General features: G+C 39.0%; 1 protein-coding gene across 2 annotated transcripts; it reads left to right on the top strand.

Annotated features, from left to right (window-relative positions):
* The first annotated feature begins 18,879 nt into the window (after positions 1-18,879).
* On the top strand, positions 18,880-20,099 carry LOC147631128 (uncharacterized). Of its 2 annotated transcripts, none has more exons than XM_086809048.1 (2): positions 18,880-19,083; positions 19,191-20,099. In XM_086809048.1, exons 1-2 carry the CDS (start codon positions 18,914-18,916, stop codon positions 19,801-19,803), a joined length of 783 nt encoding a protein of 260 aa, XP_086665174.1. In that variant the 5' UTR covers positions 18,880-18,913; the 3' UTR covers positions 19,804-20,099. The 2 variants fall into 2 exon arrangements, with proteins under 2 accessions (XP_086665174.1, XP_086665175.1); XM_086809049.1 differs by having other exon boundaries at positions 18,883-19,083; positions 19,175-20,099.
* The last annotated feature ends 473 nt before the right edge of the window (positions 20,100-20,572 follow it).

Consider the following 20,572-nt stretch of genomic DNA (forward strand, 5'->3'; position numbering starts at 1 on the left):
CAAGTTTTATCAATATATACAAAGTTAGTGAGAAAATTAAGGAGCCCATATCCTAAGTTATAAGTGCTATCTCTATTAAGGCTAAGAGATAGCTTCAAGGGAACCACTCACCTCAATATGTCGTGGGGATCTTTCCGATGGTGGTTGATCTCGTAACCCTTGAGGTCTCCAAGCTCAACACCGCCATGGATAGCTTACCATTCACCTTCTCGTGTAAGTGTTATCACACTATACTTCGGGCATTACTCCCTCCTCTTACCTCAAACCACACAGGCATGCATTAGAGAGAGGCTTAGCAAAAGGGAAAACTCGATTGCACAATGGGAGAGTGTACTTGCATTATGAGAGAAATTGCCTTATATACATGGTTATAAGTGTTCGTGGCTCGGTAGGCGTCCAAGGCTTCTATTTGGCCTATTTCTTGTACATTGCTTCATCTCATAATACATTGATGCATTACAGCACTAGGGAACACATCCTAACTCACTACTATACGCTCTTGGAGCAAGAAATGCCATTAATTATCCATCGACCTTTGTGGGTGCCTATCCAAGTTTGAGATTTGTACACCATTGCTTCATGGCTTGTTTGTACACAAGTTTTGTATGTCTATCCTTGACATTTGATGTATATTTCTCATGTGTTCATGATCAAATTGAAGGTATTATTGAGGGGTAGATGTGTGCATGGTGTCGATAAGTAAATGTTGTATGTCCATGATTCTCCAGAAGAATGAAGAAGCTAGTTAGTAAATGAAATGTTAATAGAAAATAGGATCCTAATCAAGGTGGGGGCCATTGTGTGTGCTTGCTCTTTTTGTATTATTTTATTTTGTTTTGGCAATCACATGTAAGGTTACAATATTGATTGATGTTAGCTGGGATTCTATGGCTATATGCAATGGAATAAGAGAGGTGGAGGTCCAAAGAAGCATTGACAAGCAAGCCACATCTTTTTAATTAATGTATCTCTTTTTACATACTGTCAGAGGATTTTGTTGTGACCTAACCTGCTTTACTTCCCATGTGCTTTTTTAATATATTAAGAATAATTAGGTGCTCTTTGACTATTGGTCAAATTGATATATAATGAAGTACAAAAGGGGTGAGTCCTTAAACTATTGGTCAAATTGATATATAATGAAGTACAAAAGGGGTGAGTCCTTAAACTCTTGTTGGAGCTGCAAAACAACTGAAACATTTAGAGAGGATTTAAGGATTTAGTCAACTTGCAAGGTTGTGGAGCCATTTGTTGTAAAAGGTTAGAGACTATTTGAACAAGATCATTGATTGCTATTGGTGAGGCTAAACTTTAAGGAATTTCAGGTGATGGGTCGCATACATCCACCATGGTCCCCCCATCTAGAGACATACTTGGAAGGTGTCAATGATAAGGTTTCCACCAGTGGTGGGCGAGTAAAAGTGTACTTACTAAGTAGTTGCTTCCTTTGATTATAGTAGACAAGGATGATTGGCTAGTTGAAGACTGATTCTGAGAATCATGGTGGTGAAACTTCTATGAAATTACTAAATAATGGTTTGTAGGAGTGGAAACATGATGAGAAAACACTATGGCCATGTGGTTGCACAATTGAGTGAGTTTTAGCCTTCGTTGTTGTTAACAATCACGACCATGATTGTTGAAGAATCACAGTGATGAAAAACTTATGTTTACACTACATGATGATTGGTATGCATTTAAAACATGGGGAAACACATGTTAGGAATGGTTTTGATAGAATTTGAGATAGCTAAATCATCATGATTATGCAGAGATAAGAATCATGATTATGTAGAGATAAGAATCATGGGTGTGATTCTCAGAAGAATCACGACGGTGACAATGTTGCTTGTATACTGAAGGGAGAGGACTTTAGTAGTTGAGACATCATGAGAGAATGCCAAAATACATGCATTTGAACATTTGTATTAAGGCTTGTTGGGTGTGATTTTGAGGAATCACGGGCATGTTTCTTGAAAAAATCATAGCCATGAGAATTAATGCACCACAACCAATGAATGTAGAATATACATGTGGAGTACATTTGGAAAGCCTTAGTGATGATTTGAGACATGTCCTTGCAACCATGATATTTCAAGTGAACCAATCACGGGTGTGATTCTTGAAGAATCATGGTAATTAAAAGTTATTGAAATACCATGATACCAACTCTTAATGATGTGGAGATCATTTTGAGACATCTTACACTCTTCCCTTGACCAATGAATCCTTTTGAAATGACATGATTTTTAAAATCACGAGCATGAATTTTAGGAAATCACAATAAATAGTGTCATGTTTTTCTTTAATTTGATGATGTGTTAAGCATGGAAAGAATCTTTATGATGGCAAATGATACATTTTGATAACTTCCTTGAGGTGTGATTAAGGATCACGGTTGTAATTGGTGTGTGATTGTAAAATCATGGTGACCAAACCCAGTTGGAGAGGTTCAGGCATACTCCTTTATGCTTATGGATCACTATTCAAACCATTCCTTGGTTTTGTACTGATCTTTAGCAAGTGTGATTGTGGAATCACGGGCGTGACTTTGCAATCATGACTGTGATTTTGAAATCATGGTAGCCGATTTCTAGATTTTACCAGGTTTTAAGCCTTTTCCAATCATGTAAAGCATGTATGCACATTTTCTATGTATTTCTAGTGGCATGATTTTGTAGGTTGAAGAATCATGACCATTATTTTTAAAGAATTACGGCATGAAACTGCTTGATTGTTGCACTTTTACCCTTTAGAAATGTATTTTCTTGCATTTTAAATTAAAATTATACCTCTTCCTTGAAGCTAACTGTTTTTTGGTAGGATCTTTATGTTTATCTCATTCATTGTAGGCATCCCAGATGCTTTGTATGAGCACTCACATTACTCTTGTTTTTGTGGAAGGTTCTTGTGGCATTTGACCCTTTCACAGGCAATGGTTCTTATAGTTCCCTCGCATTTATTTTACCATCATGTAAGCAACAGGTTCTTGTGTCTACCTCTATTTTTTGGAGAGTAGGTTCTTGTGTCTTCTACCACAGTGAGCTTTTGATGCATCCTCAACTATTGGTTCAAAGAGTCGGTTCATGTAGATGATCTATATCCAATTGCGTCCCTTCATTAGATGAAGTGACAAGCAAGTCATCTTGGTGTAGGCAAGTGGAGTCCTCCATGGGGTGGGTTTGTGGTTGCTTTGGTCTCCAAACCATAAAAGTATTGTGCACACATTATAGCTGAAATTGATGAGATGAAGATTGATTATGTATGACAACTTTAGGTACCCATATGAGGTTATTACCATCATAATATCCTTGAGCTTGAAGGATTTTTGTGGGTATCCACCTTTGAGATAAATCCTTTGATTTTAAGCATTGTATCTTGATTGATGGGTTTTCCTTTTTGGTGCAGAATTCTTGGGTGCATATTTTTTCTTCTTTGGGAGCACGGTGTACCTTTTTAGGATCTAAACTTAGGTTGCACCTTCATGATAGCCTTGGGCTTGCAGTATTACCATTGGGATATCCACACTTCCTTACTGGCATTTTCTCGTGTAATTGTTTTGAATACCATGTTTGAGGTTGCTTTATCTTCTTCTTCTTATCAGGCCTTTGAATTTGTCTTTGTGATGTAGCTTTGTTTGAGTATGTAGCCAAACAAGATTGCTACCCTCATAGAATCCTTATGCTTGAATCATTTTCTTTTCCACCCACTTTTTGATGCTTTGAAAATATCTTGATGGTGTTCTTAGTGGTTGAGGATGAGGTTTCCTTTTATTAGAACTAAAGCCTTCATACTTGTTTTAACATTAGTGGGCTAGGCTTTTGTTATTGGTTATGGAAGAATTGATGATGAGGTTGGGGTCTTCAACAGAGGAGGGACTGCCAATGTTGAGGCTATGTCTTGAATTTTACTAGATCCAATTGTGAATTCGATTATGCCTAGGATTGGAAGGTTAGCAAATGGTTTATCATGTTGTTGGCCATGAAAAATATGATGGAGTACTTGTGGTATGGTTAGCAATGAGCTTGGAACATCCATTTGTGGTATGGTTAGCAATGATCTTGAAACATCCATTTGTGGATAGATTGTACACAACTCAATCTCAATAATTAGACTTGTTTCTCTTTAGAAGGCAGCAAAAGTCATTACTAGCGGGTTTTGAAACATGTGCTCTATGTGAGTCTAGTGGAGCATAATTCACACGTTTTAAGAGTAGTATTAAGGGTTAGAGTTTAGTATTGGATGCACGGGTATATCTTGTGCTAAAAATTGAGGAGAGTGTGATTGGATTAGGGCCTTTTCTACTATAAAAGACATCATGGAACATATCAGTGTGATTGGATTAGGGCCTTTTCTACTATAAAAGACATCATGGAACATATCAGTGTGATTGGAGTAGGTATTTTGCTACTATAGAAGACATTATAAAATACATCAGTGTGGCCTTTTTTATTATAAAAGACATTATGCTACTATGTGATTGGAGTAGGTATTTTGCTACTATAGAAGACATTATGAAATACATTAGTGTGATTGGATTGGAGCCTTTGATAGAAGATATCATGGAATTTGGGGGCTTTGCTATTAAGAAGATATCATGGTACTTGGTCTAAAGTTGTGCTTAGCAAAGGGGCTAATGTAAGTTTTCTTATTGTAGATGTGGCACTTGCAAGGTTGTGAGAGATTTTTTACAAATGAGGTGAGGTAGGGATAATGACTATTCTTGGTCACGGTGAGAAGTGGAAGCTTTTAGAAATGCATTGTTGTATCTACTAGACTTTGGTTCAAAAATAAAAAGGGTTTACTAAGATTGTAAATTAATGGTTTTGATTCACAGGTAGCTCTAGTAAAGTGGGCACTCCCTTTGGGGTTAACCCTCAATGGGATAAGATTGCTTCCACCTCTTAGTGGTCCTAGCATTGATGGGTGATTTAAAGCATGAAAAATGATTGGCGTGAGTAATTGACCAATTTTTTCATAGAGTGGTTTGGTGTTTATCAATCGAATGATATCATGACTGATGAGTAATTTCATTAGCCTAAGTCTAAAGCTGATATGGTCCCTTTTTGGGTCACACACCAGTAGCCAATGTCACCCATTTGAATATGGAGATGCTAAACCTTTCTTTCCTTATTTCTTTTCCCTAGCAAATAATATTAACTAGGAGCTTTAAGATTAGCAAATAATATTAACTAGGAGCTTTAAGATTATCTATTAGTGATTGTTGAGATTAAAACAACATCAATAGTGTGGATCTTCTTCAAGATGTTGGATCATTAGTTAAGAATGGATCCATATACCATCATCTTTGAAGAAGTGGGTTACTAGATTTTCTTAGTAAATAATCACAATGCTTTTCCTACTAGATATGATGTGATCTTAATGTTGGGGGGACTCATATCATTGATTTGAAATAATGGAGTAGTTGCCTATTTGGTGCTAATTTAACAAGAATGTGTGCCAAAGGCCAACATCATTGTTTCTATGAGAAGGAAAATTTCTTCATAAATCTCCATAGCTTGAAGAGGAGCTTGAATGACAAGCTTACAAAGATAAGACCTCGAGAATGATGAATGCTCAAAACTCTCCATTCACAAGAAAATCCTCCGCAATGTCAACCCCATCCCCCCTAAGAGCTCCCTTGTATGGTAACATACCACACATGCAATGCAAAACGTACAACTTCACATTCACCCTATGTGCCTAAACATGAGTTAGTAGCCTCTTGGTGGCTTTATATTCCATTACTACATTATAGAGAGAGTGAGTGCTAGTTTTATCTAAAAAGATAGTTCTTTCTTGTGACATTTTATTTTTCATGTCATTTCTGTAATCCTTATCAAGAAAAGCACACAATAAGACAACAAATTGGTCCCTAAAATTCTAGACTATCTTCACTTATATTTAGCCCATTTTTCATCTAGTTCCTACCATGGGTGGAGGTTTCTATGGAGCACATAACCTTGGAGTGGGGTGGAGAGATTACTCTAGAAAGAGAGCCCCAAAAGAGATTATAGGTGAAGAAGGGAGCCTATTGATGATTGAAAAGAAAAATGTTTTGAGGAGGACTCAAAGATTGGGGCAGGAGAGAGAGCTTGAGCTCTTGCAAGCACACACACACTCTCTCACAATAGTGGGATAACACACACATAAAGGTGGAAGGCTGAAATATTCTTCTTCTTGCTGCTCTCAAAAGAGGTTTACAAAAGATAAGTAAAAACCAACATAAGTACTAGAGTACTATGTACAAGCAGTCCATAATCTGAACATGCTAAGTATAGGTGAGTTGGCAAGATAAGTATGCCATAACTCAGTTAGACTGGGTAGGTGTAGTCTAGCTATAGAATCACTAGCAAAGATCCATCATGTTAGCTACTAGACACGCCAGTGGTCTAAAAGTGCAACGGTCACCCAGGCACATCCTGAGTGTCAGCTCATATTGAGCTTACATCTCAACACTCCCCCTTAAGCTCAATGCCATCTCCAAGACTCCAAGCACAACGTGGAATCTAAAAAGCTTCTCTGCCCCCAAGCTCTTGGTGAAAATGTCAGTTACCTACTTCTCTATGCTGACGTACACGAGATCAACATCTCCTACCAAGAACTTCTCTTTGATGAAGCGATAATGGGACCTTTATGTGTTTTGTCCATGCATGAAACAGTAGGTTCCTAGCTAACTGTATACTACTAAGATTGTCACAATAGATGACAACTTGTTGTCCACATGCAGCCCCAAATCTCCAAGTAGCTTACGTAACCAAGCTACCTCACATGCTACATCGTAGCACCCCTGTACTCTACCTCTATAGTCAATAAGGCAACTAGTGTGGCTACTTCTTGCTTCTCCATGTAGCAAAAACACTCCCAAAGGAAAACATAAACCCGCTACTAGCAGATCTTTTATCCAAGGTGCTACCATCACAATCTGCATCATTGTATCTATACACCTACAACTATATGCCAACCTCATAGAAGAGGCCATAATCCATTGTGGTCCTCACATATCGTAGTGTGCACCTCACATTATCCAAATGCGGCTTCCGAGGAACCTGCATAAACATGCTCTCTAACCCAACTATGTAGTTCATGTCTGGCTTGGTGATCATCATGTAAATCAAGCTGCCTAATATCTTCATGTGCATAGTGGCATTCTCCAAAATCTCACTTATGTTTGCACTCAGATTGCCATTATATCCAACGGTACAAAAATGGGCTTATAGCCAACCATACCATATTTAGACAACATGTCCAATGCATATTATTTCTCTTAACATCCATATGCTCTCAAGCATCCTATGATGACCTCAAGGCCAAGAAAGTATCTTAGCTCACCCAAATTCTTCATGTCAAGCTTCTTCTTATGGAGACCCTTTGCATTCTCAACTTTCTCTTCATTGCCACCCCAAATAATCAAGTCATCCACATAGATGGTGATGACCACAATCCCCTTATTATCACTCTTTCACACATAGAGTGAATGATCAACATCTGCCATATGAAAGCCAATGGTAATAAGATACTGTGCAATCTTATTATACCATGCTCTCGGTGCGTGCTTTAAGCCATACAAGGTTTTACATAGCTGTACACATAATCTGGGTGACTCAAATCCTCACCATCCAAGAGCATATTATTTACATCCATCTAATGTAAAATCTAACCATTCAACGCAGCCACTATAATAATAGATCTCACGGTTGCCATTTTGTGGGGAGACTGAATGTCTTCTCATAATCAATGTCGTAGGTCTAAGCATAACCTTTGGCAATCTCACCTTGTACCTACTAATGCTTCCACCTAAGTAGTGTTTCACTTTGTAGACCCACGTACATCCAATAGCCTTTTTACCCTCAGGCAAAGGCACCAATTCTCATGTCTTATTTTTATCAAATGTAGCCATTTCTTTATCGATATCTTTCTCCCAATGTACATGCCCAACAACATTCTCAAAACATGTAGGTTCAACCTCTTGCATAACCATATACATCAATCTCTAAATAGGGTTTTTGACCCTATTTGACATACATGGTCTTGGATCTATCCTTGGTATCCTCGTGGCTACCTTAGCCTTCCTTGCACTAGGTGTCCTAATAGCTGGAATCCCAAACTCCTCATCCCCTGCTAAAATGTCAGGCATACCAAAAAGAGACTCATCCACCTTCTCTTTACCTTTATGTGATGCACTTGCTGCTGCTGTGCTGAACTTGCAAGACTGATTTTCTAGCGTAGCCTGCCACTCCATGGTCTATCACAATAGGCCCACATCTAGAGGACTCTCTCAGTCCACTTAATGACTATAATGATTTGCTGACCTGTAACCACCTACTCTTGTGCATTAGCCCGAATTATAGCATCATACACCAACTGCTCATCTCATCAAAGATAACATCCTTACTCATCATCATCTCATGTGTGACAAGGTTGTAACATCTGTACCCCTTTTTCTCAAGGGAGTAACCAATGAACATACATTTTTCAGCCTTTGGATCTAATTTATTGTGTAGCTCATTAGGAATGTGTACATATGTAATGCATCCAAACACATTCATGTGTGTACATATGTAATGCATCCAATGAACATACATTTTTCAGCCTTTGGATCTAACTTATTGTGTAGCTCATTAGGAATGTGTACATATGTAATGCATCCAAACACATTCATGTGTGTACATATGTAATGCATCCAAACACATTCATGTGTGACAAATTTGGTTTTTTTCCAGTATACTTCTCCTGTACAGTCACATCATGCATTGCTGCCTCTTGTGGGGGTCATGTTCATAATGTAAACTACAGTCACAGCTGCTTCAGTAGCCCAATAATGGTGAGGCATGCTCCATCAATGCACGAGCAGGCTCTACAATGTGCCTATTATTTCTCTCAGTAACACCATTTTTCTATGGAGTATATTGCATGTCAATTGTCTCTAAATTCCATGCTTTCTCAAGTACTCACTGAATTCATTGGAGAAGTACTCTCCCACTCCATCTGACGACCTTAGGCATTAGGACATTTTGGAGGTCATTCGTATGGCCTTGTAAGAAAATGGTCGATTTTTATTTTCTCTCTCTAGAAAAAATCTTGAAATAAAGAGAATGTAAAAGTCATAAAAGTGTAGTCTCTGAGCTAGAGAGGTAAATTTTCTCCCAGGCGGCCGTCTTAAAGTTTGTTAGAACCTTCTTTGAAATGATACATTTGAAACTGCAAGAATAAAGTTAGTTCAGAGGATATTATTACACTGAAGACAGTTTGGAGGGAATTAGAACCTTCATCTCCAATTTCAAAAGACAAATACAAGCCTTCTCTCACCATAGCCAGTCCTAATCTTTCACTCTGCATCATCATATAGTATACTTACTCATTCCTAGAACACTCGAATGGAGAACAACCATGTACACACTCATTCTATTGAAGAGTCCAATCATGAAAGCATTAAGAGAAAGTACCATCTGCACATTGATCTAGATAGCGTGTATGCACCCATTCAAAAACGCAGAAGTGGACAACTATTGCTCTCATCAGATGTTAAAGATCATATGAGGTTGTCGGGGAAGCAACACATAGACCTTTGGTGTGATGGCTCCATCTATCCTATTGAACCCTGTATTGCTTCACATCCTCCCTTTTCAAATCCCACAACTCTCTTACGTTTTGCAGGTGATGGCACCACAGGCTTACTAGGATATTGCAAGTCAATTTCTTACGTATACAAGAAAGAGACAGGCATTATTCACAACACTTAGCAAATGAGATTCCTGGCTTGTCAGTGAATGCAAGACATAGAAAGTTAGATTGGAAGAACAATAATGTCAAATCAATAAACTAAGAAGTGACCTCCGCAAATATAGAGAAAAAGATACAATCATATTGGACGGCGCATACGGTAAAGAAAGCTCAAAAACGTCGAGAACTTGAGGCTTGATTCTGAAGGCCTGAAGAAGAGAATCCAAGCCATAAGGTAAGATTGCACTGAATTCATTCCCATTCACATGTCTTTTGTGTAGCAGTTAATATTATTTTATTTGCTAGGCTTCTTTGGGATTTACATGTTCTCTACGTTAGTAATGAGTAGTGCTGTATTTGTAGGGTTGTCATATTTCCTGACAAAGAGAATATTAATCCCAATCTCAATCCAGCAAAGCAACTAAAACCATTTGTGACATCAAGAATGGCAAGAGAAATGATAAAAGAGAAGAATTTCAAGGTGGTTCAACGAGATATAGTGGATGAATTTGTAGCCAACAATACAGTTTCAGCTGCGGATATTCAATACGCCATGGATTCAAGTGGAGTCAGTTGTAAGGGTTATAGTGCCATCCAGAAGTCAGTGTCATCCCTCCTTGAGGCCAAAGGCATTAAAGCAAAGCTACTTCCAACACCTACAAGTTTGGAGACATAGGGAGGAATTAAACACAGAACAACTTCACTATGTTGGTCACTCATACCACATTGTAGGAGAGTTTAAGGGAGAAGGTGGCAGCATATTCTACAGTGAACACAACAATATATTCATGGACTTGGAGCTCTTGCAAAAGAGAATGGTGGAGTTCTATGATATTACATTTGAGGAGGTAGGAGGTGTACTTCAGTTTGTCATCAATCTTGATGAGTGCGAGATTATCAAGGAGAAAAATATGGAAAGGGTCACAATAACACTTATGAATAGGGCTCTTTGTAATTGTAGTAAGTATGATCCAAAGTATTTTAGTGTTCAGTCCGAGACAAACATCTGGTGGCTAGGTTCATTTGAGGTCAAGAAAGAGGACCATGAATCCTTGTTTTGGGTATTTCATCAGACACATATCCCCAATCTCATCAAAGAACAGATGAATGTAAACAGGATGCTCCGTCTAGAGAAAAGGGGGGAATTTCAAGTCCAATGGCATCTTGCGGGTGATTTGAAGACTCTCAAGTGCTTATTTAATTGCAGCAAAGGGGCCAATGCAAAGTCTCCATGCCTTTACTGCATGGACTTACTCTTGTTTCTAGCTTACTCTTGTTTCCTAGCCCTCGATACTAACTTGCATTGTATGTTTTTTTATACAGCATATTCTCTACAACCACATGCCTTAATTTATCAACAAGTACGGAGATCCTAGCATTTGGAACACACAAGGACTCTAGAAATCACACTATATGGCTCGAAATGCATATTTTAGGCACACACAACATGGTGGTGGAAAAATTAAGGCAAACAGCCTACAAGAAGTGTTCCAATGGTTCTATAGAAGGATACTGCAACAACTACATAAAAAAGAAACCTTGAGGTCATCCAAACTGATGCAGACACTCAGACATATGGAAAGGAAGAGATTGAAGCATTCCGAAGTATTTAAAAACTCAAATGCCATAGAAGCACAAAACAAATGGAGAGAACAAAAGATTTTTATTAATCATCATTGGATAGATAGATGTAACACATAAGTCTTTTACAATGTATCTTTCCATTCTAATGACTTTGGCAATTCCAGTGAATCTGGCTTTCCTTTATACCTTAGCAAACAGTGGTTGCCATACTCTTCTAGTTCCTATGGGTTCTCTATGCCTAGAGACAATGCTACTGCAGCATATGTATGAATAAAACCCCTTCGGTTACTGGCATAACCAGGGTAGCATCCAAAAATTTCTAAGGCAGCAGACTTCTCTATCAAAATAATCTTCTCATAACTCTTAGGAATAATCATTGCACCTAGGAACAAGGACAATACCTTGAATACAAAATTTATAACTTTCCCTTCCTGGCTCATGGCATTATGGTAGACTATAATCTTTGCCTTAGACAATCTGCTTAGATAGTGAGAGAGAGCTGCGTCTCGGCCACAATATTCCCTTTTATGCTACTACAAGAATTCGTCTTTGACTTCAAATGTACTTCGCAAAACAAAATAATTAAGGAAACATAAGTCTACATATCAAATTCACACACACACACACACACAGACACACAACACACACATACACAAAGAGAGAGAGAGAGAGAGAGAGAGAGAGAGAGAGAGAGAGAGAGAGAGAGAGAGAGAGAGAGAACCTGAGTCTCCACAAACAGTTGGTCTTGCCAAAGGTTAATAGAACTTTTAGTATCTTCTCTCCTACTTTGTTCATAAACTCCTTTGTGGAGTCATTCAACTTATCAAAGCCATATTTGGCCTGTAGCTCTATGAAGGTTTTATCATTTGGCACAAATCCATCCTCTTTGAATTTCTGTGCTTTGCCCAAACAAATAATGAGATACTCTTTACTATTATAATTTTCCTCCAATGCTAAATCATTTGCATCATCTTCCGAGACAAAACCACTACCCTCTTCCTGAAAATTGGCAATAGCAGATAAAGCAAAATCTTCCCTCAGGCTAAAAATATTCTGAATGTCAGCCAACAATACTAGACAGATTCATCGAGCATGATAACGATCCATCGACCCACAACATCGATCCATCAAGCCACCAATAGCTTTGGTATGTGTTTCTCTTGCACACACTCATGCACGCACGCACACACACACACACACTCATGCAGGAACATAGAGACACACACACTCATGCACGCACACAATGGGACGACACACACACACACACACACACACACACACAAGGAGAAACACATACAACATAGACATACACATCCAGTAATGCCACAGAGAGAGAGAGAGAGAGAGAGAGAGAGAGAGAGAGTGCGATGTTTTTGCAATTTGGCGCTCTGAAGCCAAACTGAAGAGCTCTCTCATACCAAACCGCACACACATACACACACACACACACACACACATGAACGCACACATACAGAGAGAGAGAGAGAGAGAGAGAGAGAGAGAGAGGTATTTTTGCGGTTTGGCACGATATGGTGCTTGCATGTGTAACACTTGTTTAATATCACGCCAAATCACACTTATTATTATAGAGGCCTCGCTAGTGCGGTCTAACACTGGACATACAAAAACACACACACACACACACACACACTCACACACACTCACACACACACACACACACACACAGAGCGAGAGAGAGAGAGGTTGCTGGATTGGCAGCAAAGGCTGACTCTCTCAGAAGAAGCCAAGGAAAGAAAAACCTATTCATATTCTGAAGCAGGCCAGAACAAGGAGATTCTCACAGAACTTCTACATTCTAAAGGAGATCAAGAAGGCGCAGAATTGTGTAGAGTTATGTGTTCCCAAGCTCTCGTTCCAGCGGGTGTGCAAGTCTATATGTGAGAACTGGAGCCTATTTGTAAGGTGGAAGAGGACAACCTTGCTCTGTCTACAAGAGGTTGCTAAAGACTTTCTCATAGAGAACTTCAATGACCTGTGTGTTGTGTGTGCCCACGCACATAGGATGACTATAATGCCCAAGGATAGTAAGACACTAAAGAGGCTTAGGTGGAGGTATGAGAAGCTTCTACATGAAAAATGAAAAACATCCTAATGATTCCACCAGCACAAGTGCTCCTCAAGATAAAATAAAAATTGTAGATATTACACATGATATTAACACAAGAGCCAGGGGAGAACAGGACGCCAGATGGGAGGAAGAGCAGAAGGCAAGAAAAGACAAGGATCAACAAGTAAAATCGAACCCAAAGAATCTCCACGAACAGTACATCAAAGAAACAGAAGAGTTGGAGTCAGTCAACCTAGAGATACTAAGGAGCTTGCAGAGGGGCATTTTTATCTTCATGAATATGGAAGATGATGAGCGATAGCTCTCTCTTGACATCGTGGATGTCAAAACTTTGATGGAGAGGACATCACATATCACACATACTATCCTATACGTCTGTTTAAAGTAGGTATCCAAATTGCATTTTTTGATGATATGGTAGTTCCGTCTTTAGTTCTTCCCTTTTTCCTCAATGAGTTACCCTTGTTTTTACAGTTTAATAAAGTGCCAGCTTCCACGTGAGAGCCACTCTGAGGTGTTTATTCTCAACTCTCAGCTGCACCACTACTACGAAGAAGGAGTACTTCCCAGCAAGAGATTCAAAAGTGGTTCACCTATTTGAACATGCTGGAGGTTGCCATATTAATTTTTCCATACGAATCAGGGTATGTTACTCCTCTATCTTGTTAGTTATATACATCTAATAGATAGGGGATGCCTTAGTTTTAGATATTTCTACTTTTGTAGGAACAAAATTGGAGCCTTGCCGTTATAGAATTGGATAAAAGAATCGTATGGACTCTTAATTCAGTACCAAGATCACATCCTGAGTTAGGCCTATAAGTAAACATTAAAAGCACCTTTCTCTAGTATCTATGGCTCCTTGAAGTTGGCAATGTATCTTATTGTGAAAGCTTATTTATTATGCAGGTGTATAAAAAGGCTTATTTATTATGCAGGTGTATAAAAAGGCTTATTATTATGCAGGTGTATAAAAAGGCTTATTTATTATGCAGGTGTATAAAAAGGCTTCTTCATGTTCTTGGTTCCCTATATGGAGACAATGAACTGTATAAATCAGAGGTCAAGCCTGTTCAAGTGCCCAAGCAAGGAGACTCACACTCTTGTGGATGGAGATCGATGATACATGTAGAATATATTCTCCAGAGTCTCTTCTCCATGAATCCCTTCATGTCCAAGGTAAGTGGAAGAATCATCGGGTGGACATTGATTTAGCTAGATTTGCGGTCTAACATTGTGAATTTTATTGTTTCAGACCGCATTACAGAATTATGATAGGAACTAGGTGGAGCAGTACAGAGTGACCATGATACGATTAATACTAAAGAATAGCACAAAGATGTATGAGGAAGAGAACCAGCTAGAATTCCCCAATCCTGCAGACGTCGAGGTGCCCCTTCAGGCTGTAGGGGACAAGGCAAAGCCCTCTGAGCACATAGAGGCAGAGCCAAGGTCCAATGTGGAGGTTAACATTAAACATCCCAAGGTTGATAAGGTAGAGCAAGCTGAAGAGGCAAAGCCGAAGCCTGAAGAGAAAATAGATGAGAAGCAGACTACAGAGGCCAAGGTGGGACCTAGTAGGGAGGCAAACAATGAAGAACCTAAGTCTGATGAGGATGCCAAGGCTAGTGGGGATCCCAAGCTTGATGAAGATCCCAAGCCTAATTTACCTGATGTAATGTAACCAACTCAATTTTAAGAATTGTTTCTATTAGTTGTTTTTGTCCCTTAACAATAATTATAAGCTTCAATTCAGACTGATTAGAATCATGTCAATAATGGTTCCAGATGCCGAGGAGGCTTATTATCCTGGATGTTAATGGATTACTGCTCAAAAGACAACCCAAGATCTTTGGACCAAGTGCTACAAGGAATTACAAAGTCGGAGAAATGCATGTCATGCTAAGGCCCAAATTGTATCAATTTATCAACTTTGTAACTAAGCACTTTAGATTAGCCATATGGTCCTCAATGATGACGCATAATTTGAGGCCTCTTGTCACACTAGTTTTGAGAGAATCTAAGATTGAGAATATAGAATTGTATTTCGTATATGACCAAAGACACTGTTACATTGACCCAGGTGTTTTTCATCCCAACAACAAACCTGGGAAGCCCTTACTTATGAAGCGCTATGTGGATATCCAACACCTATATAATCCCACAAATACATTATTAATTGATAATACCCCTGAGAAGGCTATGTACAATCCCATGGGAACATGGATATCACCCTTTCCTTTCGAAGGTAATGCAGATGATGTTTATTTGGAAGAACAATTAATTCTATATTTAGATGGATTGTACAAATCAAAAGACTCTGTATACAAGATTATGTAATGAGAAATCCTTTTTTGTAATGTAATGTTTTCAACTATTCTATTCTCACTCAAGTAATGTGTCTTGGATAATAGTATACATTGTATTGTTTTTTGAAAGTACTGCATCAAACAAAAGGCTATTGATTAATTATGTTGAAAGAGTACATTCAAATTTGTAATGTCAAGTAGGAGTGTCATTAACAAGATAGACTTGATTAATTATGTTCGAAGAGTACATTGGAGTGGGTATTGTCAAGTAGTAATGATCCTAACTATGTTACCAATTCTTTACATTGTATCAGTCACTCCCTTCTAAGGAGGACCTTTCTTTCATTGTGAATGAAATTAAAGTGTGCCGGCATGTCTTGCAAGGATTCTTCGACAATATCCTTCCGTAGCTGTTGTAAATTACATTTTCCTCGTATAGAAACAATTATCACCAGTGTTGAAGCTTCATCAATCACTTCAATGTCTATGACTTTGTCATCCATTGCACTTGCGGCTTCCTGATCCATTAGTACGAACTCTCCATTAATGTAACGGGACCTGCTATACCAGAAGGACAAGATAAAAATTTGAGTTGCAATCATGTACTTCGCAAACTACTGTCTCCAGTGCAATGTTACAATGGATACCATCAAAAACTTTACTCGACCATCCCTCATCAAGAAGTCTTGATAAAAGGGATGTGTCCAAATCTTTGCAGACAAGCATGGTTCTCGCTATCTTCACCTGAAATAAGCCAAAAAGTTCCACAAACACAATAATTGGTAGGTAAACAATAATTTTTACTACACGAGTTGGAATGCTCCCTTGTAGTAGAGAGCGTTGCACATCCTTGAAGAGCTTACACTTTGCTGACTCCATTACTGAGGGGTCTGGGATAGGCCAATCCATGTAGTTCCACTCAGCTTGCAAAGGTAGCTCTTCCAAGTGGCCACGATTGTGTTTCTTGTTGAGCAGATGATAGAAATAATCATAGAAAAAGATTCATGTATCTACAAGGCTTTTGTTACTCCTTCCCTCATACTGTAGCCGACCAATGTGTGCGTGAACCACATTCATAATTCCAATGATGCACTGAACTGGCTCCCACTCCTCATATGATGAGGGGTACACATCTGCAACCATAGACATGGGCAATTTACACAGTTCATTAGACCATTATGAGAAAATGAAAGATTGACAAGCAATAGATTTACTTATAGTTTTGTCTATGTGAAGGTAATTTTATGTCATCTGGATTCTCAAGCACAAGCTCATTATGCATATATATATGCTACACTAGGACTTCCTTGATGAGTCTCTATCTTGAAGTCTTTTACTCAATTCTAGAGGCTCCTCATTGTCTCCGTCAACATAGTCCCAAAATCCTTTTTCCATCATGAAATTTATCATTTTGAACTTCCATGCATGGAAGTTTCTCTTGTCAAGCTTCTCACTGATAATTTGGTTGATGTTGTTAGACATCTTTGCTTGCAATAATGAGAAATATGCAAATAAAAATTTCTCAATAAAACCTGCAAAAAAATAATTTCTATATGCAACCTCTATAACACAGTAGTATCTGTTGTAACTTGTGTGGCAATACTTCTGCATAATTTGTATGTCATAACATCTGACCAAAGTATATGTACATAAACCCAAAATTAACAATACATGTGCAATCGCTGTCTAGACACCCAAAATACACTATTGCACTGTAATAACCAGAGTTCGAATAGAAATAGTTCCAAATTGGAACTTCCCATATGTGCCCGAAAACACCTTACTACAGTGGTCGAAACATGAATCTTGCTGCAAAACTTCAGTACTTCATACCACATAGGCACCTCCATGCCTACGAAGGCAGCTCCTCAATCAGAGATGTATCAACAAAGGTTTTAGAAACCCTATATTTATTTTTAACCATAAAGGCCTTATTTTCTTATCTCTCCACGATTCATTGATATGCTCTGAACCCGATGGTGCTGGAACTCTGCTATAGATCTGAAAGCTTCAAAGCTGTCAGTGCATATGTGTGCTATGACCTTGTTATTCCGAATCTAAGGTGCGGGGCACCATAGGTTGTTGAGTTGATGGAGCACTAGCGCTGGGGAACAATGAGGTTCCTTTTGAGGCCACATTACTAGAAATCAAAAGCTCTATGTGTTGCCTTGTGTTGCACTCAAAGCTACATGTATGCCTCTCTTTTTATTCTCATGCTTACATAAATAACATGTTTTTGTTTGTCAATACCATGGAGCTATAAGTCTTGCATTTTAATAAAGGACCTAATTTATGGGTAAGTGTATATAGATGGCCTACAAATATTTTACATAATTAATACAATAAAAAATTAACCCTTTTGGTTTTTCTAATACCTTGCACAAAAATGGAGACATGGTTAAAATCTCCAATCATAAGATTCTAGAGAACTTAGGTTCTAAATAATATGAACATGTATGATTATATAGCTCAAAATGATGGGCCTTTGATATGACCTTTAGATCATAAATGAAGATGGGAAAGTATCTCAAAAATATCAAGCCATATTATTAAACATCAAAGAGGAATGGAACAAAAGGCTAGAGGAAAGTGACTTGAAACCACATGGCATGAAAAAGGGAGAGAGAATAGTGGTCATGTCAAAGTGATTGGAAGTACTATTCTATGATTACCAAAATGGAGCAGGCAACATAATTTGGTATTTTAATGGTTCTCTTTTCAACTTCCAAGAGCAAGACGTGGTATGGTTGATGACATAGTATTTAATGAGTTGGTTGTGGGCGCATGCACTTATGGATAGTAGGGAGGCGTGGCTTGAAAGCGATCGAGGGTACCAAGTACAAGGCAAGACATATCATGATATAGATTGAAAGAAAGAGAGGGTTAAGGACTAGGCAATTTCATAAAATGGTGGCTAAAGAGTAAGGAAACATTATTGGTAGGTGGGAAATGTACTCAAGTCAAAAGGATTATATCTGGTGGGGTCCATGGGTGAGGAAGATAGTGAGGAAAGGGGTTTATGGAAATGATGAAGAATGGGTCATGGGTATCTGGGGGTGATTAGTTTTAATTATTGAGGATGTGTGTGTGGGGGGGGGGGGGGGGGGGAGGGGAGGAAATTTCTTCAATAATTAAGAAATGAATTAAATAAGGGGGGAGGGAGCTACAAAGGAGGGCGCCCTCTTGTGCCAATCTCTCGCTAGCTAGCATGGCATGCCCTATATTAAGCTTTAATATGTCGCTTAATATGCCCTCCCTCTCTTACCATAGCTGCTGCTCTTGTTGCTTCTCTTGCCATAGCTTTTCTTGCTTCCTGCGCGGCCTTTGCTGGCGTAAACTCGATCGCCTGCCCTTCGTATTCTTCAAGTGCTTAAAAATGTATGATCCTCTGCGTTTTTGGCTCGTTTCGCTGCGTTGCTAGCAAGTCTCTGTATGCAAATCTAGCACTAATCTCCAACGTTAATTCTAGTTTGTCGCCGTTTCAGCATTGCGCCCGAGATGACAGCCCAATTCCTGCTACGAGATAAGCTTCTCGGCTTGGCCATGCCTCCCTGTGAGCAAGAAGCAGCTAAGGATGACAGAGAGGAGGCCGGCGAGCTTTCAGAACAGGAAGTGTGGGAGGTGGCGAGCTTCGCATCAAGATGGGAGGGTAAAAATGAAGCTGCGAGGGGAGAGGAGAGCTTTGCACTGCAGGTGAAAGGCAGGAATGATGAAGCGGCCATGGAAAGCTCGAAAGGAAACATCTTATCTCGACAGTTTATTGATATACCCAGAAGCAGCAGCGCAAACCCTAATAGTGTGGAGAGGCTGCGGTCTGCGTCTGCACCCATGAAGGTCCCTGAGTGGCGCAACGCTAGCTGCGTGAAGACCTCGGTTCTAAGGGAAGAGCTGGAGGACGAGGATGCAGTTGGCTATGGCGACGATAATCAGAATTGTACTGGTCGGAGGCTCCCCCCCCATCTGATTATGGCTCGCCAGCATTCGAGGAAACAGGCGGCGGCCTTCTCCCTGATGGAGGGCGCCGGCCGAACCCTCAAAGGGAGAGACCTCAGAAACGTTCGCAATGCCGTGTGGAACTGCACTGGCTTCTTTGGTTGATGTATCTCAAAGCCTCTATATACCTCGTGGAAGGCATCTCTCTCCTTTAATAATAGAAGAATGTTGGTTTTAATGACTCATTCCAAGTTTTCTTGGGTGATTAGAAATGCAGTGGGGCTCCTTCTTGGATGATGTATTTCCAAGTATTGCAATACCTTGTAGAAGGCATTACTCACCTTTAATAATAGAAGAATGTTAGTGTTAAAATGACTCATTCCAGTGGGGCTCCTTTGCATGATGTATTTCAAAGTATTGCAATACCTTGTAGAAGGCATTACTCAAATAATAGAAGAATGTTAGTGCTCATGACTCATTCCAAGATTTCCTAGGTGATTGGAAAATGGTGTATCTCAAAGCAAATACCAATGTCAAAAGTGGATGAACTATAAAAGGCTAATCCAAATCCATCAATAATAATAATAATAAATGTTAGTGAAGTGGATGAACTATAAAAGGCTAATCCAAATCCATCAATAATAATAATAATAATAATAAATGTTAGTGCAGACGATTACATGTGCCACATAAAACAACTTCCCCACAATCAAATGCTACTAGCTTCATGATCAGTGAAAACTTCTTTGAGAGTTCTCTTTAGTTAAACTCAAGGAGGCTCCGTGATCATTGAAAGCCTTGCAACTTTCTCTTTGAGATCTCACTAGTTATACTCAAGGCTCATTTCAAGGATCAAAATGTGTGTAAGTTCACATTATACACTTTCAATCTAAAATTTCCTTCTAAGGAAATTCACTATAGAGTCTTTTCATAA

Source organism: Cibotium barometz, chromosome 15 (assembly GCF_041138505.1).
Source record: "Cibotium barometz isolate CiBa-2024 chromosome 15, ASM4113850v1, whole genome shotgun sequence".
NCBI classification, from domain to species: Eukaryota; Viridiplantae; Streptophyta; class Polypodiopsida; order Cyatheales; family Cibotiaceae; genus Cibotium; species Cibotium barometz.